We start from the raw sequence: 26,236 nt of genomic DNA on the forward strand, positions 1-26,236 counted from the left end.
AAAAACCTCTTTAAAGTGTTCAAAAGCAAAATGTCACTTTGAGGACTAAGGTGTGCCTGACCCAAGCCTTGGTCTTTCCAATAGCCTCATATGCATGTGAAGGGTGGATGGACATTGATGAATAAGGAAGACCAAAGAAGAACTGACACTTTGATTGAATTATGATGTTGGCAAAGAATATTACATATTCCATGAATTGCCAAAAGAATGAATAAATCTGTCTTGGAAGAAGTACAGCTGGAATGTTCCTTAGAAACAGGGATGGTGAGACTTTGTCTCAGGTACTTTGGCCTTGTTACCAGGAGGGACCATTCCTTGGGGAAGGATATCATGCTTGGTAAAGTAGGGGGTCAGTGAAAAAGTGGAAGGGCCTCAACAAGATGGATTGACACAGTGGCTGCAGAAACGGGTGCAAACGAAGCAGTGAATTGTGAGGGGTATGCAGGACTGGGCAGGATACTGTTATACATAAGTCCCTATGAGCTGGAATCGACTCGATGGTACCTGACGACAACCATAAGTGTTAGTAGGAAAATGTCACCTACATCAAAACTAAGTTTGTTTTCAGTGTGTTTTATAATATTAAGTTGATAATTTCCAACTAAAATATTTTGAATCTTCAATTTAGTATGTATGCAGTATGTTAGGAGTATTTTTATTTTTAAAGTGATTCAGTGCTGCAATGAATTCTAATATATTTTGAAAAATAGGATTAAAAAAATAATCGTGTTTTTCCTTTGTATTGAATGTTTCAAGACAGTCCTTAAAATTGGACATCATTGTCACTTTATATTTAATTATTGATAATTACATAGAAAGAAATAGTTTAATACTGTTACTTTCAAAACTAATACTGGGATGAAAAAAATCTGAGTTAATATAAAAATGCAGTATTAGGAAAGAATTTGGTAGCCATATTTTTTTCAGATGAAATTGCTCCAAGTTACCAATTTGCAGAATATAAATTTAAGATTGAAGAGTAAATAAATAGGTTCAAACTGGTTTGAAATAGGTCAGCCATGGTTGAGGAAGCAAACCCAGAACAGAACCAAATTTTTAAAATTTTGGTGAATAGGAACAGTGACTGGGATGGAAAAAAATATGGTTCAAAGCCCTGGGTTTGACTCATCTTCTCTTCCACTTTGGTTCTAACCAAGCGGTGGAGGTAGGGAGCCTTGTTTTCAGGGCTGCTCCTGGCATGACAAAAACCTTTTGGGCTGGAAGCTGGAGGGCCCAGCATCTGCTTCTGCCCTCCAGGGGTGCGAAGTGGAGAGTGGTGAGGGTGGAGAAGGGGAGGGAAGGAGGAATGTCTACTGACTGTTGGTGGTGGACCCTGCATCTCCCCAGAGGACCTGTGCCACCTGCCCTTCCCCTCTCTCTGGCTGTCCAGCCAGGAACCCATGGCACTGGTGCTCCAGGCAACCCCCCACCTGTGCTGCATCAAAGCAGAGAAGTCCTGGCAACTGTGTTGATTCTGCTGCCACGCCTCTCAAATCAGACCGTGTCTCTAGGTGCCCCTGCCCCTTTCTGACTTCAAGTCTCTTGGCCTTCACCTGCCATCCTGCCTGCACACCTGACCCACGGCATAGCCCACATGGCCCAGCACACACACGCGAGCATAGCGGCACTGCCTCTCACCTCAGACCTTCCCGTGGCTCTTGGTTCTTAGGATCAAGTCTAAGCCCCTGCACAAGGCCCGAAAGGCAGTGTGGGCTAGCCTCTGTTGCCTGTCCAGCGTGGCCTCAGGGCCAGGCTGCCTCTCCTAAGTGGGTTCTGGGCTACTGGGAACAGATAGGGTTTGCATATGCACCCTGCCCCCAGCCCTGGAAGCCCAGCTTGTGGGCAGATTCCCGCATATGCAGTATCCTTCCTAAAATACCCTGCTTGCCCACTATCTGGGAGCTCTGGTGGTGGAGTGGCTAACCGGAAGGTCAGTGGTTCAAACCCATCAGCCACTCTGAGGAAGGAAGATGGGGTGATCTACTTCCATAAAGATTTACAGCTTCAGAAACCCAGTGGGGTCGCTATGAATGAGAAACAACTCGATGGCAGTGAGTTTGGTTTTTGGTTTTGCCCAGCATCCACTCACCCTCCCTGGTGTGACACTGCCATGTTGCCTGGCTTCCTGGTGGTGGCTTCCTTAGGCCAGCGCTCAGCAGTGGTGCTCCTGATAGTTGGGGCAGACTTTCCAAAGCCCATTCACGTCTCCAACACCACATGCACCAAGGCTCTGCAGAAGGCTTTGAACTTGCACCCGCTGAGAGACTACAGAAGCTTGAGAAGGTCCAGTGTGTGTGTGTGGGGGGGGCGGTTAGGGAGCAGCCTGCCCTGAGGTTGTCCTCCTCTGTCCTCACAAGGAGTAGTGGAGGAGGAAGCTCCCACCCCACCCCACCCCAGCTCGATAAGGCAGAGCAATTAACTCAAGTCCTCTTACCCAGATTTCTACATGAGGGACCTGAGGGGACCAGGGTCATCTACAGAGGAAGGACTGGGACCCAGAACTCTCGCCCCAGAAGCGTATTCTTTGACCTTGCAGGACAGCAGAAGCATCACCACCACCACCAGTTGCCTTGAATCAGTTCCAACTCCTGGCGACCCTGTGTGTCAGTAGAACTGTGCTCTGTAGGGTATTCAGTGAGTGATTTTTTAAAAGTAGCTCTCCTGGCCTGTCTTTTGAGGTGCCTCCATGTGGACTCGAACCTCTGCCCTTGCAGTTAGCAGCTAAACACATTAACTGTTTGTCCCAAAATGAAGCCCACTGCCGCTGAGTTGGATCTGACTCATAGTGTCCTGTCTTTGGGTTTCCAAGGCGTATCACTATGGAAGTGGATTGTCCAACCTTCCTTCTGAGGAGTGGCTGGTGGGTTTGAACCGCCAGCCTTCTGGTTAGCAGTCAAGTGCCTTAGGCTCTACGTTACCAGAGCGCCTACCATTTGTACCAGGGAATCCGAAACATAACTAGCCTTTGCTTGAAGGTGTTTCTCATCTCCTCCCAGCTGTCCATCCTACCCCCCTGATGTCCAGCCTCTCCTCGATTACCTGCCCTCCACACCATGCATGCCCAAGCTGTGCCTGCTGACTTCTCTAGGGGTCTTCCACCTGAAATCTGTGTCTTTTCAAATGTTGCTGCTTGTGTAGGCCAACTGCCCATTCATAGGTCCCAACACTCACCCAGGGAGGCTGCCTTGATTGGCTTCCCAGGCAGTGCAAGGAACAGAAATTTCTCTCCTACTGCTCAGGGGGCTTTCAGAGCACTCACAGCAGAAAGAACCAGACGGATCCCCCCAGCAGATCAGGCAGCACTTGTCAGGTCTTCCCCTGTGGGGGTGGGGGCCAGGGAAGGCCTCAGGGGTAGAGGGATTCCAGAAGAGGCAGCTCTGGCTTCAGGGGCAGAAGATGGGAAGCCTGGTGGTTGCTCTAGCCTGGTGGCTCCAGGGAAGCTCAGCCTTTAGGAGCTTAGCCCCCTCTGGCTCCTTCCAGGTGGGAGGGAAGGCCCAGCTCGGCCAGTCTGTGTGTGGAGGAAGAGGCCAGCAGAGGCTGGGAGGACTTGTTTATTCAAGGCACAGTCATAGCATTAATAACAAGAACGTTCAGCATTCTGGCACATTCCTTTTAGTGGTGATGGCCATGGGAAGTCCACATCCCATGGAGCCCCAGAGGATGCAATGCTGCTGATAGGCACTTTGCTCCCAGAGGCAGCTGAGGGACAGGTAGGCAGGAGAGGGGCTACTCTATCCTGGGGATGGGGCTCTAGGCAGGCCCCTGGGGGAGCAGGGCTCCTCGGTGACTATAGGCAATCCTGGGTCCCCAGATGTAGCTCCCTTCAGAGGGTTGAGTCTGGGGATTTCCAGTGGGCTGGCCAGGGAAGCTGGGAAGTGGGGCCAGTGGGGTTGGGGTTCAGGATTTGCAGTGGGAGGGTGGTCGGTGGTGGTAGATCAGAGGAAGAGTGTCTGGGGAAGGCCTGATGTAGTGTGCTAGGGAGGAGCTAAAGGATGGGCCAACAATAACCATGGAGGTGGAGACCCGCTGGGCAGGACCTCGCCAGTTGCCCTAGGTCTTCAGGAAAAGTAGAGAAGTGAGCAGGCTCTGGAGCTTTCCTGACATTCACACCACCTTCTTTCACAATGACCACACTTGACCCACATTCAGAGAGGGTGCCTCAGCCATTCCACCGTGTTGTCTGTTGGGACCCTTTCTGAATCCAACTTCCACAGGCTGCAGGGAGAGGGGGCAGCAGCCGAAGCAGCAGCAGCAGTCCAGCAGGGCTGCAGAGATGGGGGCAGGCGCCAGCAAGCGGTGCCCAGGGAAGCAGGGCCTCCTCCCCTGAACTCCTGGCAGGACCCTCTCCCCTGAAACACACACCAAATACACACTATGGGAGTTGGGCAGGGCCTGGGGCTGGCCATCTGCCCCCAGTGAACAGAGGTCTCTGCTGGGGCCCTGACCACCCCCACCCCACCCCCCGCTTTAGAAAGGATCCTTGCTTCTTGGTGATTGGTAAAATTCTAGGGGGAGGAGTTCTGTGGGGTCTGAGTTTGTAAGAATCCTATTCCTAGATGGATATGGGATGGGAAAGACTGTCTCTTTCCCAGCCAACCCAAGCTCTCTAGAAAGATCCCCCATGCGAAAGTCTGGGCCAGGCCCTGGGGTATGGCAATGTCTGCCCCTCGAGTGCTATTTCTAGCCTGGGCAAAGCTTGGAGCTTCTGAGCCAGGATGTGGGCAAAGGTGGCATAGGGATGAGGCTTAGGTCATGGGAGTTTGGGGCACCCATGTGCCTGGGATGCTGTGGGAACCACCCAGGTGAGGTGAACCTTGGCGCCTCGCCTCCAACAGGTTAGCTGTAGGGACTCTGACCTCGGAGAAGGGAGCCCAAGGAGGTCCTGGAGGGTGCAGATCCTGTCCAGCCTGGCTTGTGCTGGTTTACTGTGGCCTGCCCTTCTCCACGTCTACCCCAGCTGGGCTGCGGGGTGGTCCTGGTAGGTGCTTGTCTCTAAAGGCAGAGGCCTGTAGCCCCCTGGTGGTGGCAGAGGTGCTGGGTATCACCAGTGGTGTGCATACTTAGGATTCAGTTCCTCCAGGCCCAGACTGGTGGCCCAGAAAGGGCTTCTCGGAGGAAGACACAGACCCTTCCCCTCCCTGCAGGGTAGGGCTGGGATATGTTGGAGCTAGGGCCACAATGCAGGCCACTCGAGTCACCTTCAGTTCAGGGTGTAGGCAGCGTGGAGAAAGGAGGAAGGGTCCTACTTGGTGGAAGAGGGTGGCAATGGCCAGTGCCTTCAGTTGGAAGCATGGGTTTCTCATCCTAAGCTGCCACTCCTCTTGGCCATGGGGGGAGCCAAGGCACTCTGATGGGTGTGAGGCAGGAGCAGCTCTCAGCGGCCAAGAGTTGGCTTTGGGGATCCTCTTATTAAGCACTAGGGCCTAGGGGGAGTGTGTCTGGTTTCCCACCACCCAGAAATTTGGGAGGAGACCCCTCCATCTCTGTTAATTTGGCCTCTGTCCCTCTCCATTTTATATCAACCAGCCAGAACTAGCAAAGATTTCCTTCATTCAAATGCATACAGGACTCATCAGTGAGCCTCTGGGTGACCATGCCCTGGCTACTCTTGCAAGAATAGTGAGGAAAAGGGCCTTCCTCCAACTGAAGAAACTGACAAGAGGCAGAGGAACAGAAGGGGCTCAGTCATGTCCTCTCAGGTCTGTGGTCTCAGCTGCCCCTTGTTCCCGCAGGGTGGGGACTTTCCTTACAGATCCCCACGAAGGGAAGCCCGTGCCGGGGCAGTGATCTGAGGTCTTGCTGCTCTCTGGAGATGAGGCCGGTGCGCATACCTTCACCTCTGCAGACTGCAGAGGAAGGGGGGCCGGGGGAGGGGGCATAGAGGAGCAGCAGCAGAGGCTCCATGGCCAGGCAGCTGGTGGAGGGTGGTGAAGACTTCAGAGGGCCTTCGCAGAGCTTTTCCCTCCCTTACACATACCTTCTCCATCTTGATAACCCTCTTTACCTCTGGCAGGGCACCCCAACATTCAGTCTCTGTGCCCAAAGCTTCTCCCAGGACCTGTTGGTTGCTAGTGTCCTCCATCCCGTCCCAGGGTCCATCTGTACTGCCCAGTTCTCCTGTTCCAGCCTGTCAGCAGGTCAGGGCCTCCACATCATGGGACCCAAGGAAAGGATGGTAGACATCTCCACTGAGGGCTTCGCAAAGTGTGTAGGAGGTAGTGGGGGAGGATCCAGGCAGTCTTCCTGCCTCCCCCTGCCAGGGCATCCCCTCTTGGAGTTGCCAGGTGGAAGCCTCAGGTCCTGGTCAGTGGTACTGGCTCTGGCCCTCCAGTTCCAGCCCATCCTGGAACTGGGCCGAATCCAGCTCTGTTGCAAAACCCCTCAGGCCACTCTCCTCTTCTCCCTCTGGCTGGCTGTTCATGGTGCCATAGGTGTGCCGGGCTGGGGAGGTGGCTGGGGTCAGATTCATCTCTGGCTCTTGTAGCACGGTGGCCACGTACATCTGCTTGTGACAGAGAGAGGAGACGGGGGCACGGTCACACAGGGTGCCATGCCCAGGGAAAATGGATTTATTTCTCTATTTTTGCTTATCTCTTTATCCACATCATTTAAAAAATGTTCCTATGCCATTGTATATTGAAAAATTTTAAAATCAATTTCTATATGTGTTTGTATGTGTGTATATATGTATATGTGTAAATATGTATATATATGTGTGTGTGTGTGTATGTATATATATATGTATATTAAAAAAAAAAAAAAAAAACTTACTGCTGTTGAGTCAATTTGACTCATAGTGACCGCCTCCTTGGGTTTCCGAGGCAGTATCTCTAGAGAAGTAGATTGCCCAATCTTCCTTCTGAGGAATGGCTGTGGGTTTGAACTGGCAGCCTTCTAGTATACGTATATATAATTCTTTTTTTAAGCACAGGTCGTAGAGTCTGACAGACCTGGTTTAAACTTTGTTCTATCACCTGCCTTGTGATTTAGTGCCCTGGGGTCTAAATCAATTAAGCTTTTTGTGCCTCAGTTTCCTCATCCTGTAAAATGGGGATAAAAGGCCCTACTTGGATTTATCATAAAGATTAAGGCTCATGAGAAGATCTGAACAGAGGATTGCTAACAGTATTTGAGAGGAGTCATATTGGAAGGGCCTCAGAGGAGATGTTATGTGACGAGAGATCTTCCTGCTTAGAAGCCCCTGTAATCTCTCTTTCACCAAAGCTCTCTCTCCCCTGACACCTCTCAGGGATGGCAGGTCTCTATACACAGGGATTTTTTCCAAGTGGGGTCAACCTATGCTTCTGATTACTCCTTGTGGACCTGTCTGTGGTCAGGCAGGACCACTAAGTCTCCTTGAGTATCTGCTTCTGTCAGTCTACCCAACTCTGCTTGCAACTCAGCCTTGTTTCCCACTGGCCTGGATGCCCACTCTGCATTTGCCGAAAACTGTCTTCAGCTCCCCAAATGCTTAAGTCTTCCAAGCCTTTGCACAGGCTGATCCTCTTCCTGGAATGCTCTTCCCCACACCCTCTTTCACCTGGGCAAGCCCTCCTCCCATTCTGGGAGTCAGATTAGATGTTCCCTCCTCCGGGAAGCCTTCCCTGAGTGCCCAGGGCTGGTTGGCACCCTTCTTCAGTGCACAGGACACACACCGACCTGGCACCCAGCTCAGTGCATGGCGTCAGCTCCCCTCCTGCTCAGGCCCCTCCGCGCTGGTGGTGAGGCAGCCTCTTCACTGGCTGCTGGCTCCCACACGCTGTACCGCCCTTACCCTGCAGTGCAGACCTCCAATAGCGCTCTGCAGCTCTGTCTGCAACCGGCCTGGCACCCGTGCCCTTGCAGGCAAACTTCTCCAAGCACGACCCTGTGTATGTCTACACGACTGAGCTCGATAAGGCCTCGGTCATCCTGAATGTGCGCTTCCTCTTTGAGTCTGTCGCGTAAGAGACGATTCTTCTGTTTCCCCGGCCCCTCAGCCAGGGCCACGGCAGCATTTTGACCTGGGCCAAGTCCTGCTGCGTCAGAGGAGGGAGCCTGGGGGTCCCCCATCTCCACCCCAGTACCCAAGATGGGGGGACACTATCGCTGGAGGAGCCCAGTCCTGTAGGCAGCCCCCTCCTGACCTGTCCCCAGGATGAAAGCAGTGACTCACAAGGGAGGTGGGTGTGGAGGAGGTGCTGCTTGGCTCCATGTCAAACACCGTCTGGATCTCTTCCTCAGGCTGCAGTGGGAAGAGAGGTAGTGGGTCACAAGAGGGGCTGCCTGCCCTCTGCCCTTTCCTGGTAGCCAGAGAAGCCTGGACCTTGCATCTGGGCCTCTCGCCACCCTGGAGCTCGATTCATTTCCACCTGGCAGGGCTGAGATGAAGGGGGGCAGGAAGAGGTGTGTGATGCTAGGGAGCCCCTTTTGGTATGTTCCATTCCCAAGGACCATAATGTGGAGGAGGAGGAGGGCCAGGAAAAGAGCAATGCTGGCCCCTGTGCCCAGGGTCCCAGATAAGGAGACACTGGAAACCAGGCCTTCCCACTTGTCTGTCCTTCCACATCACTTCATGTCACCTCGGCAGAATACCAGTACTTTAAACCAGCTTACTTCCTTTTCTTTATACAAATTCACTTAAAAAAGAGAACAATTCACTGTTATAGGCAGAAAACATGTCATTTGTCATAGTGACCCCTTCTTGGGTTTCCGAGGTGGTATCCTACACAAGTAGATTGCCCAGTCTTCCTTCCGAGGAGTGGCTGGTGGGTTTGAACCACCAGCTTTCTGGTTAGCAGTCAAATGCCTTAGGCACTACGCCACCAGAGCTCTTCCCAAGAAGAATATAGAAAAATAAATATATAGTCTTAAGAAATGAAAAATTTGGGGAGCAGGCACTGAAAATCATTCCAGTGTCCCAGTACAGACGCCTCACTTTGGGAAATACTGATCGGGAGCCTAGCTGGCATGGTTCTGAATGGCATGGATTGGCTCCCTTCTCCCAGGTGGCATGATGACTAGGCTGGGCCCCAATGCCAAAGAGACAAAGGAGTCCCTGGGGGTCAGGGAGCCAGGCCCTATTTCCAAATGCAGCAGCCTCAAGTTCAGTAGCCTGGGATTCTTTTTATTCCTTTTTTCTTTTTTAATTTTCATTGTGATTTGGGTGAAAGTTTACAAAGCAAATTGATTTTCCATACAGCAGTTCACATACACTTTGTCTCATGACGTTGACTGAAATTTCCCACGATGCAACAGTTCCCCTCCCACTTCTTCCCCATAGTTACCTCTTCCCTGTGTCCTTTCCTCCCACACACTCCTGCCTGTCTCTCTGTGCATACACTGCCCTTCTATTCACCCACGATTGACTCTCCAAGGAGTGTATCTACCTAATGTAAATGTTTAGCTCATATGCCTGTCTTTTGGTTGGTTGGAAGCCACAGGAGTGGGTTTGATTCCAGACCTGAAGGGCAGCTAGGGGCCACAGTCTCGGGTTCCACCAGGCTGTATCAGACCAGCAAACCTGGTCCCTTAGCCTGGAATTCTTTAAGGCAGAAATGACCTTGTCCCTTCTCCTTTGCTCTGTCCTCTCTCTCCCAACCCCCCACCCCTTGGAGTAGGGTTTACAGCTCAGCGGCTGGGCAGGGCTAACACTGTTTGGGAAACAGGCCTGAAGTCTGCTCTTTGGGAGAGATGTCTGAGGGAGGAAAGGAGAGGGCAGCTGTCTTCAGGACTTCCCCACCCCATAAAGCATGGCTCTGGGGCCAGTGCCTGGGCTGGTGCAAGGCCGCATGTCTGCATGCACTCACTCCCCATAATCAGAGGAAGGGCAAGAACCTTTCCTCTGAGTTGCTCCGGGTGCCCAGGTCTGGAGGGCATCCTGGAGCTCTGTCCCCCAAGGCCAGGGAGAACCAGTGGAGGAAAGGCAGGCTGGCCACTCACCTCATAGTCAGATACCCTCCGAAGCCGTCCCAGAAGAGTGCCAAGGAAGGTGATGATAATGGAAATGATAAGAGTGGAGAGGGAGAAGAAGGTGATGCTGTGGTGTGAACCTGCCAAGGAGAAGGAAAGGCCATGGGCCTGGTGCTTGAGGGACCAGGCTGTGGACAGGGCTCTGTCAGCCCAGATGCCCCCTGGCTGACAGAAGCCTGGAGACCAGCTCACCCTGGGGCAGAGAGAGCCTTGCCCGATTCTCGTTCTAGTTCTTGGAACATCATCCCTCTGTTCTAGTTGGTCAGTTTAGAATTTGACATTTCTTTTAAAAAATTGATTTGTTATTTGCCATTGAGTCAACTCCAGCTCATGGTGACCGCACGTGTGCAGAGCAGAACCTGCTCCGGGAGTGGTTTCCGAGGCTGTGACCTTTCCAAAGTAGGCCACCAAGCCTTTCTTCCAGGGCTCCTTTGGGAGGATTCAAACCACCAGCCTTTTAGCTAGGAGTTGAGCACATAACCATTCGTACCAGGGATTCCTTTCATTGACTTCAGCATCAACTACACAGTGCGTTAAACATGTCTGCCTTGACCTGCCGGTTACTTTCAACTCCATGGTCCTGGAAGTACCTTTGAGTTCCCCACTTACGTCATCGCCCCCAAGACCAATCTTCCCCAGTCTCCTGTGCTCATGGCACCCAAGAGCAGCCCAGTATTAAACAGACAGTTACAATTCTTTGGGGGTATTTGGTAACGTTTTATGGTAGCAGTTTTCTAAGTAGCTAAATATTAAAGTCAGTCTTTATAGTCAAAGATGATTATATAACGATACTTACTACAGTGCTTTTGAAATAGAGAAAAAACATTAAACAACCTCAACTAAAACCGATTGCACTAATGCAGTCGTTTAAGGCAGGTGCCCAACAGTGCTTGAATAGGAGAGATCACTCAGGACATGATATTCAGTGAGAAAACTCAGAATACAAGATTAATGTCATAAAAATTCACGATTTTGTAAAGTAACAATAAACTGAAATACCCCTTCCTAGAAATTCTTGTCTAGGTTGAGGGCTGAGAACAATGCCCATCAAGCTCTGGATAAGAAGATGGGCAATTGATAGTTTGATCTCTCTATATTTTTTGTTTTTGATAATAAATATGTAGCCCTTTATACTTAGGAAAAAAAAAGCATTATGGAAAAGATGGGTCTGCTGGGTGGCAGGGGAAAGGTGAAAGGGATAAGGAATTAGGGGCAAAAGCAACACAGATAACTGAGAATTGACAGTTTTACAGATACCATTGTGACAAAGGGTGTCATATCAAGAAAAACACAACACAGACTTTCCCATCTCTATCCACTGGGAAGTTCAGGTTAAGTGTCCCTGAGGGAAAGGCAGTGTCAGTGGGGAGTGGGGGAGCAGGGAGCAGCTTGGAGGAGGGGTTGGGAGATGGGCAGGGTGAGCTTGAGACTGGGAGGGGCTGGCAGAGACCACGGCTCCAGTGGCATGGGTGCCCCAGGGAGGAGATTGCTGAGGCATGCCCCATCTGTGAGGGTGTCTCTGAGCTAGCCTGGGCATCAGTGTCTGAGACACAAACGGGAGGGACAGCAGCCCAAGAATAAGGGGAAGGGTGGCCAATTCCTCCCAGCTTTCCAACATCCGTAAGGGTAGGATCCCAGAAGGAGCGTCATGGGAATCGAACCTCAAATAACAGATAGTGTTATTTCTTGCCACCCTTGCACTAGAATGAAGGAACATGATGTTTCTTGCCCAGTGTTGTAAACCAGACTCTATATAATTTGGGCCATGTGGTCCAAGTCCTCCCCAGTTAGCCCCAAAGGTCTGCTGAGACTCTAATACGTGTCCTTTAGGCCCAGCGAAGGCCCTGGGCCTGACCAATCAGCTCTGCTGGGCTCTTTCAGCTCTAACAGAGTTGGTGTAGAGGGATTCATGAAGCAATGGGGGACATGCAGAGGCAAAATGGCAGGGTATGCTTGGCACTTACCTAGTCGTAGGACGGAGAAGAATAGCATCCAGAATAGACCCAAGAGTGGTGCAAAGATGGCCTGGTAGACAGCGGCCATATGGATCTGCTCGTTGAGTTTAGTGGGTGCGTAGGAGTAGTACATATTGTAACGGTCTGTCATGTGCTTCATGCACAGATAGAGCAGCCCTGGGGGCCGGAGAACAGGGGCACCATCAACATCAGGCCCTGTGTGACTCAAGGTCACCACAGGCCTGAGAAGCCAGTCTCAAAACGGTGAGAGTAGCAAGAGCCAAGGCCAGGCTGTGGGAACCCTGTGGGGTTGACCTCTGGGACCAGAAGCTTCCCATGAACCCCCTATTCTGCCAGCTTAGTGAAGAGTTATTTGTTCATCCATTCAACAGACTTTTTATGCAAACAGTTCTCCAGCCCTCTTTCCTGGCCTTGGACTGGACATCTCCCCACCCTGCTGGTTGTTCCTTGGTCTCCTTGTGCTCCAGGGGGTGGCTTGATGTTTTGGGGGCTCAATCCCTCCTCCCAGCCTGAGGTTGTGCAGCCTAATAGATGTGTCTCAGGGATGACTCACCAAAAGGGACAATAATAGGGCAGGTGATGCTGTACGCCATCACCACGCTGAAGACGTTCATCATCCACGCATACTCTCGTCCAAACTGGAAGTCTAGGGCTTGGCTCTGGGGTGGAAGGCAAGGGATCACCCTGAGGTTTCCTGGCCTCCTTGGCTTGGCTGCTTCTGTGGCTCCTTATGAGCCCTGGGAGCTGGTCAGCAGCTCAGGCCTGGAGGCAGAATCTCTCCCTTCCTTGAAGTCCAAGAAGCACCCACCCAGCCACGGCATGCCTCCAACTTTGGGCTTCTTGGTGCTTCCAGCAGCCTTTACCCCAGGTCCCATCCTGACACCCTCCCAAAAGAAATTCTAAGGGCTATGCTCAGAGAAGGGCCCAGTCCTCACCTTCCTGATGTGGACTCTCTCTGGTTCTGACCTGGAGAAGAAGAGGCGGGTGCTATACAGGAAGAGCGAACCCAAGCGCAACAGCTCCATGCCTGTGCCAATCAGAGCTGACGTGATCACATAGCTGACAAAGAAGGCACCGTTGTCTGGCAGAAACACGCACCTGGGAAGTGGGGGCAAGGGACATAAGAAAAGAGGAGATGTTGGAAGAGAGGAGGAGAGAGAAAAATAACAGAAGGAGTAGAGATTGGGGGTGAGGGAGACAGAGATGAGGGGAATAAAATTTAATGTCTATACCTGTCCCTTGGGAGCACTGGTGGCACAGTGCCTAAGGCATTTGACTGCTAACCAGAGGTTGGTGGTTCAAACACACCAGCCACTCCTCAGGAGGAAAACTGGACAATCTACTTCCATAGTTATACTGCCTTGGAAACCCAAGGAGGGGTTGCTATGAGTCGGAATCGACTTGACAGGAGTGAGTTTGGTTTTTTGTTTGCTATCTGTCCCCAAGGGAGCTCTGGTAGTATAGTGGCTAAGACACTTGCCTGCTAACCAGACAGCTGGCGGTTCAAACCCACCAGCCACTCCTTGGAAGGAAGGTTGGGCAGTCCTACTTCCGTAGTGATACTGCCTCGGAAACCCAAGGAGGGGTCGCTATGAGTCGGGTTTGACTCGACGGCACATAACAACAACAACAACATCTATCCCCAATGCAATTCAAGTTAATAAGCTACTCTTTTGAGCAGGGATAGTATGGGCTACATGAAGTGTGGGTGTTTGAAATATATGCACTGGAATGATGAAAAGCAGGGGTCTCTGACCCTGGGTTCACAGACCCTAGAGTGTCCAAGGGTATAATTCTGGGCGTCCATGACCTTGGACAGGAAAAAAAATTTACATCTTTATTTTCACTAAGGTCTAACTGAATTTTACCATTTCCTTCCATTAAGAATGCAGGTAACATTAGTCATAGTTGTGAGTTTATCACCAATAGGAATCAGCTATTTTCATATCATATACACTTATTTCCTGTGTCTTACAATATCATTCGCATTCATCATGACTTCAAAATTATGGCAGTTACCAGACTTGTGGCTTGGTTATACATGACTGGAATTTTCAATTCCAATGAAATTTTCAGACATTTATTGACACAGCTTGTCAACTTAAACTAAGAGTCATGCAGCCATCTCATGGCTAAGGGGCCTGTTCTCACATTGGTGACCTGGGCATCTCTGTTGTGTGCCAGTGTCCCATATCTGCACAACTCTGTGTCAGATTTCTTGAACAGAGAAACCCATGAGCACCTGAACATACTTCAGAACTCCATCAAAAGCTAGTCCTCCTTGATGGCACCAAAGTTGAGTCATGGAGTCACAGTTCTTTTTTTTCTACTATAAACTATCCACCAGCCACTCCTCAGAAGGAAGGATGGGCAATCTACTTCTGTAGCGATACTGCCTCGGAAACCCAAGGAGGGGTCGCTATGAGTCAGGTCCGACTTGACGGCACATAACAACAACAACAACAACAAACTGTATTGAAGCTATTGATCTAGCCAAAGATGAAGTCATTGATCTTAGAGTAAAACTAAACTAAACTAACAAAGAAAACAATATTGCAATTATAGTTTAACTGCAGAAACCTTGGAGAATTCTGGTTCTTGCCTTATGGAACAAGTTAAGGGGGCTTGCAAGGAGCACTGGTGGTATAATGGTTAAGCACTTAGCTGCTAATTGATGGTTCAAGCCTACCCCACAGCTCTGGGAGAAAGGCCTGGTAATCTGCTCCCATAAAGATTGTTGTTGTTGTTGTTGTGTGCCGTCGAGTCGGCCCCGACTCATAGCGACCCCTCCTTGGGTTTCCGAGGCAGTATCACTACAGAAGTAGGATTGCCCAACCTTCAGCTTAGAAAACCCTGTGTCTTATGGGGTCGCTATGAGTTGGAATTGACTTGACAGCACCTAAAAACAACATGGAGGCTTGCATGTCATTTGCAACATTCTGTCTTGGAAAACTGGGATTTTCAACACTTTTAACCATAAAATCAAAAAATCAAAATTGCTTGGATGTCCACCATGACCTGCATGTTACCTTGTCAAAGACTATCACTACAACTTAATGCTCTCATTCAGACTAAGTAACATCAGCCTTCACACTGGTGTCTTTTAAACAATGCAATTTAACTATAGCTTGCTTTTATCTAAAATGTCTTCATCACAATAAAAAGTTAAAAAATGTGTAAATACAGATTATATTTGGAGCTCTGGTGGCATAGTGCCTAAAGCATTTGACTGCCAACAAGAAGGCTGGAGGTTCAAATCCACCAGCCACTCCTCGAAAGGAAAATTGGGCAATCTACTTCTGTAGTGATAGTGCCTCGGAAACCCAAAGAGGGGTCACTATGAGTCAGATCCAACTCGACAGCAGTGAGTTAAAGATTATATCACATATTTAATTTTTAAAACATTTTGATAGGTGTATTTCAGTATAATTGGTTTCCTTTTAAAGACTTCATTTAAATGTTCATTTAAAGACATCATTCAAAGGACATGTCAAACTGATAAATCTGAAAAGGCCTGTGGATGTACCAATGTTGCTTTCCTAGTTTTGATAAGGTACTGTAGTTATGGAAGATGTGACCACTGGGGGAAACTGGATGAGGGGTACATGGAACCTCCCTAGACACTCTTTTATTCCCAACTTCCTGTAAATCTATAATTATTTCAAAAACATCATTCAGAGAAAGGGTCACTAGGCTTTACAAGATGGCTTAAAGGGGTCAACCACAAAAGCAAATACAGGTGTGACCCTGATGTCACACACAGAAGGCTAAGTGTACATGTGGGATAACCCTAGAATGTGTGTGCATACTCACTGAAACCGGATAGATGCCTGGTCCAAATAATAGATGTCAAAGAGCCAGCGGAAAAATACATCCAAACTAGAAGCCAAGAACAAGGGCAGGACCTTTAGTTAGCAAACCTATGAGCTAAAGGCCCAGGGTTCGATTCCACTTTGTCCAGCTTCCCCCACTCCCTGCTCAATCCCCACAGACTCTTGCATCCTAATATTCTAGCTGGTCAGTCCACTCTACCCCTCTTCGTACTTAATGTTGGACCATCCTTGCCCCTAACTGATTGGCCCTTCAGTTCGAGGCCACCTCCTCCAGCAAACCTTCACCAGTCATTTGCCCCACAGACTTATCTCCCTCTTCTGAATTTCTATTGCATGTTGGCTGTGTTCTTCCCATCTTGGACTGTCAGTTAGCTAGCAGGCATGCCTTGTCTCCCCAACAGGGTGGTAAGTTCTTTGAGGGTAGCCTTCCATGATACCTGGCTCATGTTATACCCATGAAAGGCATGGGACTGATATTGAGGAATGGATTTGCAGCAACCACTGGTAGGTCTATAGTATCTGAAAGAGGAGGTTCCAACTCTAGGGTGAGCCTGACTGAGAGGGGAGGGATAGTTGGAGGTAAGGTACCTGGTCAGTCCCATAGAGGGCAGAATGACCACCATGAATACCAGGAAGATGTAACACTTGTACATTATGATCAGATTGTGACTTGATCTAGAAGGAAGCAAAGAAGAGATTTATCAGTGAGGGAGATGTGGAAAGAACCAAAAGCCTAACTACATAGTGAGGAGAGAGATATCTCTCTGGGCTAGAAAGTCATGTACCCCAGTTCGATTTCCATGGAGCACTTTGAGCTGTGCTGTGTCTAGGAGCAGCAGAGGAGAATACATGATCAACTAGTGATGTGTGCCCTGGACACAAGGATGGAGGGCTCACACATGCCATATGTTAAGACATCCACGAGTTAAAGGGACATTACCAATGATACTCAGAAACCCTGCAGAGTTTTAATAATCAATGTAATCTTGTTCTTAGTCAGAAATAAAGATCAGTTAGAATTTCTGTTAGGACAAACATTCTGCCTTATTGCTTGGTAGGATGGTAGGAACTTATGATATAGAAAACAAATTTGAGACTCATGCAGCTTTTAGACTAGAGCAGCCCTTCCTGCCCCAGATTATGGCAAATGCTTCCTATCTAGTAGCTAGCCCCACAGAACTATTAGGGCTACTAAGTGAGAAATGTCCTGATTGTTTAGAATGTTGGCTCTGTGTGGCCTAAATGCATCTGCAGTCAGGTTGAACTCATGGGTCCCTTTGCTATGGCCATACCACCCTACTTGATGTTCCCCAAAGAAGTCCTGCTCTCTCCTTCTCATCCTGTGCTAGAATGCCCTTTCTGGCACTGCCTAGCTTGTACCTAGAGTTCTATCCCCTCAGTGTCTGGCTCAGATGTGGTGTAGCCCAAGGAGAGCTTGGCTTCATGCCCTTTATATGGTGGCCTCTTCTCAGCATTCCAAGGCCAGAGTCCCAAAGACAACTCAGACCCTTAATCCAAAGAGAAAATGCCCTCTTGGTCCATTCCTCGGCAGATGCAAGGCCAAGTGCCGGGCTGATGTGGGTGGTATGGGGGAGGGCTGGGGGAAGGGCAGGGCTGGGAGAGGAGGCCCTTGCTCACCTGGTCCAGTGTGCCTCGAGGAAGGCAGAGAAGTAGACCATCAGAGGCAGTATCACTGTGAAGCTCCACAGCAACAGAGAGGGGAAGAACTGGGTGACGACTGGACTCTGTAGGGACAGAGGGGAGGGGGTAGGAGAGACATCAACAAAAGAAGAACCCTTTCCCCTTCCAGACTGCCCCTGACTCTCCCCACACCCCAGGCCTCTTCTCCCTGGCTCCCCACTGCCCAGGCTGCTCAATGGGCCTGGCCTTGTTCACATGCCTCCCTGGCCAAGGGTCTGCCTGGCTGGGTCCTCAAGGAGCTCAGAGTCAGCTGCTGTCTGTCATGTCTGACACCTCATGGAGATAACACTGCCCCTTACGCATGTAGTGTGAGTACTAGGAGGGGGGATGGAAGAACACTTAGGGAGAGTATGGTGCCCTAAGCAGGCATCCTCCTTGGGCTTGTTGTGAAGGTGACAAGGGGGAGCAAGAGCAAGCAGCAGAAATGGTCTGTGGCTCCAGGTATACATGTATGTGTGTGAATGTGTGCACATATGAATGTGCATTTGTGTGAATGAGTGTGAGCATGTGAGTGAGCATATGTGTGTGTCAGCATATATGTGAGCATGTGTGCCTGTGAACATTGAGTGTATGTACATGTGTGACCATGTGTGTGTGAGTCTAGGCAAATATATGAGCAGTATGTGTGTGAGTTTGTGCACATGTATGTGTTGCTGGGAATAGGGATAAGAATACTATGAAGAAGGGGACTTCCAGGCTCCTTATAGCAGGACTTGAGGCTATGTTGTTTTTGTCAGTTTCAGAAGAGTTGATTTTGACTCATGGCGACCCCATGTGTGCAGAGTACAGCTGCTCCAGAGCATCTTCAAGAATGTGAACTTTTGGAAACCTGTCTTTTGAGGTGCCTCTGGGTGGGGTTGAGCTGCCATCCTTTCAGCTTGCAGTCCAGCATTTAACCATTTTCCCGCCCAGGGACTACAGAATTTGGAAATAGACCAGGGCTTCTCTGAGCTCCCCTGTCAGTAAAAGGTACCCTCTCAATTCCTAGGATGGGTCTTACAGGGCTGAGGGCTCCTAGCCTGGAGTGGACCAGATGTCTGGAGGGAAATGGAGACAGGCCTGGGGCTCTTGCTTCTCTCTGGCTCAAGGGTAGGGGTGGGGCTTCTTCACCTTTCCCCAGCCTCTACCTTACCACCCAGACCAGAGAGCCTCAGCCCCAGAGAATTTGGGCAAACAGAGCCCACAGTTGTCACATCTGTCCAGCTTGGTTCTTACAACTCTTGCTGGGCTAGAGTGACCCTACCTCAGAAAGCCCTCTAAGACCACACTGGAGTAGACAACCACATCTTCCCAAAACTCCCCCTAGAAGTTGCCTGCAGTTCCTTACTCTTTCTTTCCTCTCCAGTCCCAGTCCCTAAGATGGGGAAGGACCCAGTTTCATCCACTTTAGAAAAGAGGAAACTACCCCACCATTTACAGCACTGCCACCTCCACTACGTTGGTGGTGTTTGGGCAGGGCTCTGTGGCCCTGTCCCAGTGGGCTCTCCATCCCATCCTCGCCTGAGTTCTTCCTTGATCTCCCTGGGGTCCCCAGGCCTGGCCTGAGCAGAGGCAGCACCTGCAGGTTCTCGATGGGACGGGTGACGTTGTACATGTCGATGGTGTTAATGATGATAGCAGGCGTGGTGAGGAAGAAGAAGAGGAAGAAGAGGAAGGTGTTGATTGAGATAAAGCGGGCCCACCACAAGAAGCGGCGGACAGACAGATGTTTCCTGGGGAAGGAGGGAGGAGGGAGGTACACTTAGGACCCTGGGTCCCAGCCCTTAGAGCCCGCCCATGTGCATGTGAATTGCGCATGTCAACTTTTATTTAGCCCTCTGAGCCCAGACTTGCGTGCAAAGGACCCCAGCATCATCCCCCTATTCACACAGTTGGAAGGGTCCTGAATATATTACATAGGTGAGGAAGAAACAGATCTGAGTTCTTGCTGCAGGAAAACCCTTTCTCCAGAGGTTGAAGGACTTCCACACTTGTGGTGAGGATGAGTTGGGAGTGACAGAGGCTGTGGAGCTTAGGGACACACAGCCTGGGGCAAGGGTGGGGCTGTATTTGAATGGCGCTGGGCTCAAGGAGAGAAGGTCCTTCCTCCTATCCCTGTCATGTTGCCTTCTTCCAGTTCAGAAGATTCAAAGGAGAGGGGAAGGTTGGAAGGGGCTTACCAAATAATGTCTTTGGGGTGTGGGGCATGGGCAACCCTCCAGCGATAGGATTTGACGATGGTGGTCACTGAGGACTGGTGGGGGCGTACGCCACACTGGATGTACTTGTAATCATCCATGATGCTGCAGAGATGGGAGAGGATGGGAAGACAGATGTCTGGAAGTGAGGAGGACAGGATAAGGAGGGTGTCATGCCAGGGTCCCAGGGCTACCGTGACCATCCCACAGATGAGAGCATGTCAGCTTCCTGGGGATTCTTGAGGTCTTGAGCTTGTCTTCCAGGACCTTAGAGGTGGGCAGTTCCTAAGGCCTAGTAGTTGGAGGAAAGGGGGCATTTGAGGGCATCTTGACTGCCCAGGAAGGGCTGAGGTACCACATGATTCTCAGCTAATGCCTTTCCCCTTAATGGTAGTGACAACACATGGCACACTCTTTGAGATTAACAGGGAAGGCAGGGGAGGCACTAATTTTAGCCTCATCTTAATATCAATAGCTACCAATTTCTGAGTTCTTTGTGTGCCTGGCACTGAGCTAATTGATGATTAATATAATCCCAATTGCACAGATAACTTAATTGAGGTGCCTAAAGATAAAACCAAAGAGGGGCAAGTGCTGGCACTAGAGCCCCATCTTTTGCTTCCTACCTCATCCTTCTGCTATAGTTAAATCTCAGTTTCTCTCTATCAAATAACAGTGTCTCAGAAATGAATCCTATTGTCTTACAGGCTTGTATTGCTTCATACATAACACACACTAAATAGAACACATAACACTTCTTAACCCTCTGGGAGATGGATAAGGCAAGATAGGAGTAACCAAATTTGACAGACAAGAAATTTGAGAGTGTAAGTGACTTGCAGAATTGTACACAATTGTTTGACTAAAATCTAAGTTGTTCCACTACACCTTTGAAGGGTTGGCTGGGCAAGGACAAAGTGTTGTTATGATCAGGTTCTCCTAGGGAGAGGAGGCCCCATAATACTGAAAAGACTGATTCTGGTGCTCCCATCTATTTGACCCAATCCTGAGGATCCTTCTGGAACATTCCAGGTGGACCTAACCCCATCCCTGCTAAGATAAAGCTGCTAGAGGCTGGGAGCTCTGGTAGCGTAGTGCCTAAGGCACTTGACTGCTAACCAGAAGGCTGGCGGTTCAAACCCACCAGCCACTCCTCGGAAGGAAGATGGGGCAATCTACTTCCGTAGTGATATTGCCTTGGAAACCCAAGGAGGGGTCGCTATGAGTCAGTCCACTAGATGGCACATAACAACAACAGAGGCTGGGGCAGAGGAGATAAGAGGCTGTGAAACTGCATTAGGGAGGCGGTAGAGGAGAAAGGCCAAGCAGAGCTTCTCTACCTGACTCACTTGTGGTGAGGAGAGGGGAGTGATGTGTTAATGGAGGAGGAAATGGATATTGTTTTTGTCAAGGTCCTGGAGAGGAGCCAAGAGGTCAAAGGTCACTCTGATCACTCTGTGCTGAAGCAGGGACATGTGAGAGTGAGAAGTCTAGGCCCTGGGCCTCCCTGGGGACAAGCTGAGCCTTGGCAGCCTGGGGGAAATGAATGTGGCCATGGTCTGGAAAGTGAAATGGCAGCTGCCTGTGAGGAGCACGGAGGGGGGCAAAGGAAGGTCAGGAAGTGGCGAAGTAGAGGGAGGTTCTCCATCCTCCTCCCCTTGGCTGGAATGAGGTGAAAGAGAATCAGGGCTGGGCTGGGCACAGCAAGCCGCTGACCCTGGCACTCACTGCTTTGTCATCCTGGCGTCCTGGAAGGTGACAAAGATCAGGTCCAGACGCTTCAGCCGAACGCGGTTGAGCTCAGCGTTGAACTCATCAGTCAGCTGCTCCTCTAACTCACTATAATACTGCTCTGCGTCTACCTGGGGCGAGATGGAGCCCTCAGAGCTGGAAGGCCAGACCCCCAGGAGGCCACACCTGCACACAGGCCTCTCTGAACTCAGCAGCCCAGGAGAAGATGGGCCTGAGGCCACTGGTCCATCTCTGGCCCCACTTAAAGCCTGACAAAGAGCTCAGCACCCCAGGTGGGCTCCAAGGTCCCAACCCTAAAGCAGGAAGAAGCTATGACTCTGCATTGAGCTCCCTGCTCTTCTCTTTGGGGAAAGTAAGGCATGGCAGGGTGGGGGGATGCATTCCGATTTGGGGTGGACCCTAGAAAGAGACAGAATGCACTTGAAACATTTTCAGGAAAGGGAGGTGATTCTTCTCCTGGACTGGCTGGAGCAGTCCCACCTTGAGGCAGGGGGCCAAGTCTTGAAGACCTTTCCAGCCACAGTGGTTGGGTGATATTATGGAACCTGCTGACTTCAAACGTCCCTGTCCTACCTCTGTAAGCTTGAGGCTTGGCAGCCTACTGCAGCCTGCTGTGTTCTCTCTGGGAGCACAAGCAAGCCTCCCTTGCTGCTCTGGAGGTGGCCCCAAGAAAGGCTTTAGCTTTTGTACATGCTCAATACGGGAGCAGGGCATAGTGGAGAAAAAGGGAGAGGCCCAGCTCCACAGGAGCACCAATAGAGCCTGGGGCATAAGGGTGCAGGACAGAGCCTAGAGGCCCCGTACCTCAGCCCCTTCTTGGCCATCTCTCTCCCCCAGCCCCCATGCACATGCCAGTTACCTCCTTGAAGCAGGTCCAGCACCTGCAGAAGCACAGACGGGAGCAAGGGTGAACCCTGATCGTCACCTTCCCACTCTTCTTGGCCTTGGCAGTGTAGTAGAGTCGGCCCCGCATCGCATGGCGTCTGGCAGCCGGCAGGTAATGGAGGGAAGGATCTGGTCAGGGCCCCACAGAACTGCATCCTCCCCTTATCCCCGAACCCCAGGCCCCATTGCAATCTCACCTCTGGTCATCCAAGTCAATCAGGTCCCTGACGTCATAGCAGAAGTGGACTCTGGTCACTACGCACCCTGGATAGGCCTCACTGCAGCCACAGACATGGATGCTAAGCCAGCCTGTAGGGTTGAGACATCCCACCCTTGCCCTCTGCCCCCTGCCCAGCTCTACAGCCCATGGGGCTAGGTGGCTCAGCTGCCTGTGGTTCTTCACTCTTGCTGTTGTTGTTATGTGCCGTCGAGTTAGACCCCACTCATAGCGACCCCTCCTTGGGTTTCTGAGGCAGTATCGCTACGGAAGTAGATTGCCCCATCTTCCTTCTGAGGAGTGACTGGTGGATTTGAACCGCCAGCCTTCTGGTTAGCAGTCAAATAAATGCCTTAGGCACTACACTACCAGAGCTCCCATTCTTAGAGTGGGGAAATCCATTCCTTTCTTCTCAGACTGAAGTTCAGGGTTTGATTCCTGGTCATCAGAGAGGAATCACATCCTTCCTAGATGACCCAGAAGAGCACCAGGTGCAGAGTTCAAACCACCAGGGACCCAGGAAAGAGCTGCTCATCGAGGAAGAATCCGCTCAGTGGTGGATGTCCCTGGGGCTGGGAACTTGGGGTCATAAAAGGTGTCTCAAGATGACCTGCTCTAGCAACCTGTTCTAACTATGGTCCAGGGGCTCCCTAGGGTCAGTACTGGAGCAGTGAGGGAAAGGAAAACCAGCATCAACCACATCACACCCACACCACACAGGAACTCCTTAACATCTAAAACCCTTCCCATCCCAGCCATCGTCTCCATTCTGAAAGACTGCACCTGAGCTGGTCAAGGGAAAGCTACCACCTGGGGTCTCTCTAGCCCCACCATCCTGTGCCAGCTCATGACCCACAAGAGGATCCAGGCAGAGTTACCGGGAGAAGGCAGTCTATGCCTCAGCCCAGCCCCCACTTACTGAAAATGTTTGATAATGAGTTCAGGATCTTGGATATCCGTGGGGACGTAGGTGATCATTAGTGTCCTTGTGACCTAGGTGGGGAAGGCAAACAGAGAAAGAAGTTGAGCACAGGAATCCTGAATAGTTGAGTCTATTGAGCAGGACAGCAGGGCTCAGGTAGCTGCAGCCCAGTGCCCTCTGCAATCAGCCTTTGACTCACTCCAGGCCGTCTGCTGCATGGTGCCTCCTTGCTAAGGAGGCCAAGTACCAGCTTCACCGGCCTGTGGTGCCCCAGCTGAGCTGGCAGCCTTGCGGTCAGCAGGCCATGGGAAGCTTCAGCAGGCATAGTGTGCCTGTGTTATTTCCTGTGTCCCAGCTGTGGGCTCACTGCCATGGACAACTGTAGTCAAGGGAGAAAAGGCCAAAAGGCTGTAGACAGTGCCAAAGCTCCAAGACTGGGAAGAACTGCTCACTTGCCGCCCACACTACCCTACTAATAATTTCTAGTCTCCCTGAAACTGGTAAGAGTTGCTCTCACTGTTCCAGCACCACATTGCCAGGAAAGTTCCTGAGAGTAGACTGGGGTGGGGAAAGAAGTTGGGAAGCAAGCAGGACTCGGGAGCTCTTCTGAACTTCATGTTTCATTGTGAGATTGGGAACTGCCTCCCTGAACCATCACCTTTGGGGGACAGTTTGGCAAAATGCTGCAGGAAGCAGGACTCCTGGCTAAAGCATCTGGTGACAATAAGGAGAGGTGAAGCAGCCAAACCTAGATTGGCCAGAGGTACCTAAGTCTCCTGGTGGCCTGAAGCATTTGGGGTTACTTTTCAGGGGAGGGAGACTTGTGTCCTGGGGTGGGTTAAGGTGAATCGGTCCTTTAGGATGGATGACCTGGGAGGAAGCTGATCTTATCCCACTGCAGCTTTGGAAAGCTGAGGACAGGGACAAGAGTAAGCACTCCACTCTTCCCTTGCTCCAGTGGAGCACAGCAAGCCTACACTGGCCCTTACCCATGCCCTGTCTATGCTGCAGGCAGGAGAATGGAGTGTCCTGGCATGTCCACTTGACATTCACCTTTACACACAAAAGGCTGTGGTTCACTTCAGACATCCGAGACTCTGAGCACTTTCTCTTGCTGTTGGGAGCATGTTCAGCCCGTGTGCAGAACAAGCCAGAAGTGGCAAAGTGTCAATGCCCCTAAGAACAGCCCTGAACTGATGACTGACAGTGTTCATGGGAAAATACCACTGACTGCTCAGCTCTGGGTTGGGAAAACTCTCAGGTGGGGTTGTTGTTGTTGTTGTTATGTGCCGTCGAGTCAGCCCTGACTCATAGCGACCCCTCCTTGGGTTTCCGAGGCAGTATCACTACGGAAGTAGGATTGCCCAACCTTCCTTCCGAGGAGTGGCTGGTGGGTTTGAACCGCCAGCCTTCTGGTTAGCAGTCAAGTGCCTTAGCCACTACGCTACCAGAGCAGGTGGGGTACGTGTTCTAAACTGGCCCCCAGAGTTTCCCAGTGGGAGTAAGCTCCCTTTGCCTACAGTGGGAAACTGCTCATTAACACGACTTTTATTGGCTGCCTTCTCTTCCCAGTCCCATTTCCCCATTTCACTACAAGCCTCTCCTGAGATCCCCTCCCAAATAAACTCTTGTTAGGTGCCATGGGGTCGGTTCCGACTCTTGGTGACCCCAGATGACAGAGCAGAACTGCCCCCACAGGATTTTCTTGGCTGTCATCTTTACGGAAACAGATGACCAGGCCTTTCTCCTGTGGAACCGCTGGGTGCATTCAAACCTTCTACCTTTCAGTTGGCAGCAGAGCTCTTAACTATCGCGCCGCCAGGGCTTCTTCCAAATAAACTAGTTCAGTGGTGGCACTAGGGGGACACAGAGGATGCAGACCACATTGAGTGACACCGTCAGAGGTGGGGACACCACAATGACTCCATAAAATTTTTGTGCAGTGTTTCAGAAGAAATTTATTATTTTTTACAAAAATATCCTTATAACAACAAAAACATTTTTCATAAGCCCAGCTTACAGGTATTAATGTACCTATAAGGCTAAAACTCTATGCTTATTTATTTTTTGAACCTCCTAATGTGCTCTGGTCAGAGCTGTCATTATTATCCAATAACAGTGATGCTTCAAATCATGTGGTCTCGTCTGCACGCACCATGAGCATGCCATGTTGTTTTCGTTGCTGCCGGCGTTTTATAGTCACTGGTTTTGTCACGTTTTCTGGTGTTTTAGCTATTGTATTGTGGTAAGTACAATTTGTGAACCTATACTGAAAACTTTTTTGAGGATGAAGTAGTAATTAAAGGAAATTAAGGAGAAAAAAAAAAAAAAAAACCAAAAGCTTCTACTACTCTAGTACTAAGAATGTGTAGTTGAATGGAGAAAGATTTTACAGAACAATTTTGTTAGTATTCATAATCTCAGAAATACTGCATTTAAGCCTTTTACAACTCTCTCTCTCACGTGTATTCTAACATTAAAATTGATGATGAACATTACTAAGGATTCTGTATGGTCTGTTTCAGGAGGTCTTCCACAGGCAGGGGTGACACCAGCCCTAGTAACACCACTGAACTAGCTATTCTTAAATCCCTGTCTCAGAGTCTGATCTGGGAGGGAACTCAAACCAAGGCAGTGGAGACACATAAAGGGCAAGACATGGGGTCTCTGACCTCAGGAGTTAAGGAGAGCATACTGAGCGTCAGGAAGGATGCCTGCGGCCCCCTGCTGAGCCAGGTGTTTGTTAACACTTTAGTTTCTGAATGGTGAAGAGGTCCAGGGGTCCTTGGAAAGGGGTTGGGGTATTAGGGATACAGGAGTCC

General features: G+C 50.3%; 1 protein-coding gene across 1 annotated transcript in view; it reads right to left on the bottom strand.

Annotated features, from left to right (window-relative positions):
- Positions 1–6,304: 6,304 nt before the first annotated feature.
- The window catches only part of TMEM63C (transmembrane protein 63C), a 35,791-nt gene continuing 15,859 nt past the window's right edge, over positions 6,305–26,236 (bottom strand). The window contains exons 8-22 of the mRNA XM_007941341.2: positions 23,412–23,485; positions 22,473–22,553; positions 22,250–22,373; positions 21,367–21,500; positions 19,621–19,743; positions 19,020–19,173; positions 17,399–17,505; positions 16,349–16,435; positions 15,741–15,806; positions 12,863–13,025; positions 12,481–12,586; positions 11,916–12,083; positions 9,922–10,031; positions 8,156–8,224; positions 6,305–6,502 (exon numbers count right to left, since the gene is read on the bottom strand). Coding sequence (XP_007939532.2) covers positions 6,305–6,502; positions 8,156–8,224; positions 9,922–10,031; positions 11,916–12,083; positions 12,481–12,586; positions 12,863–13,025; positions 15,741–15,806; positions 16,349–16,435; positions 17,399–17,505; positions 19,020–19,173; positions 19,621–19,743; positions 21,367–21,500; positions 22,250–22,373; positions 22,473–22,553; positions 23,412–23,485 — 1,764 coding nt within the window. The remainder of the gene's footprint in view (positions 6,503–8,155; positions 8,225–9,921; positions 10,032–11,915; positions 12,084–12,480; positions 12,587–12,862; positions 13,026–15,740; positions 15,807–16,348; positions 16,436–17,398; positions 17,506–19,019; positions 19,174–19,620; positions 19,744–21,366; positions 21,501–22,249; positions 22,374–22,472; positions 22,554–23,411; positions 23,486–26,236) is intronic.

Source organism: Orycteropus afer, unplaced genomic scaffold, assembly GCF_000298275.1.
Source record: "Orycteropus afer afer isolate SDZICR_OR568_19922 unplaced genomic scaffold, OryAfe1.0 scaffold00079, whole genome shotgun sequence".
In the NCBI taxonomy this organism is placed as follows: domain Eukaryota; kingdom Metazoa; phylum Chordata; class Mammalia; order Tubulidentata; family Orycteropodidae; genus Orycteropus; species Orycteropus afer.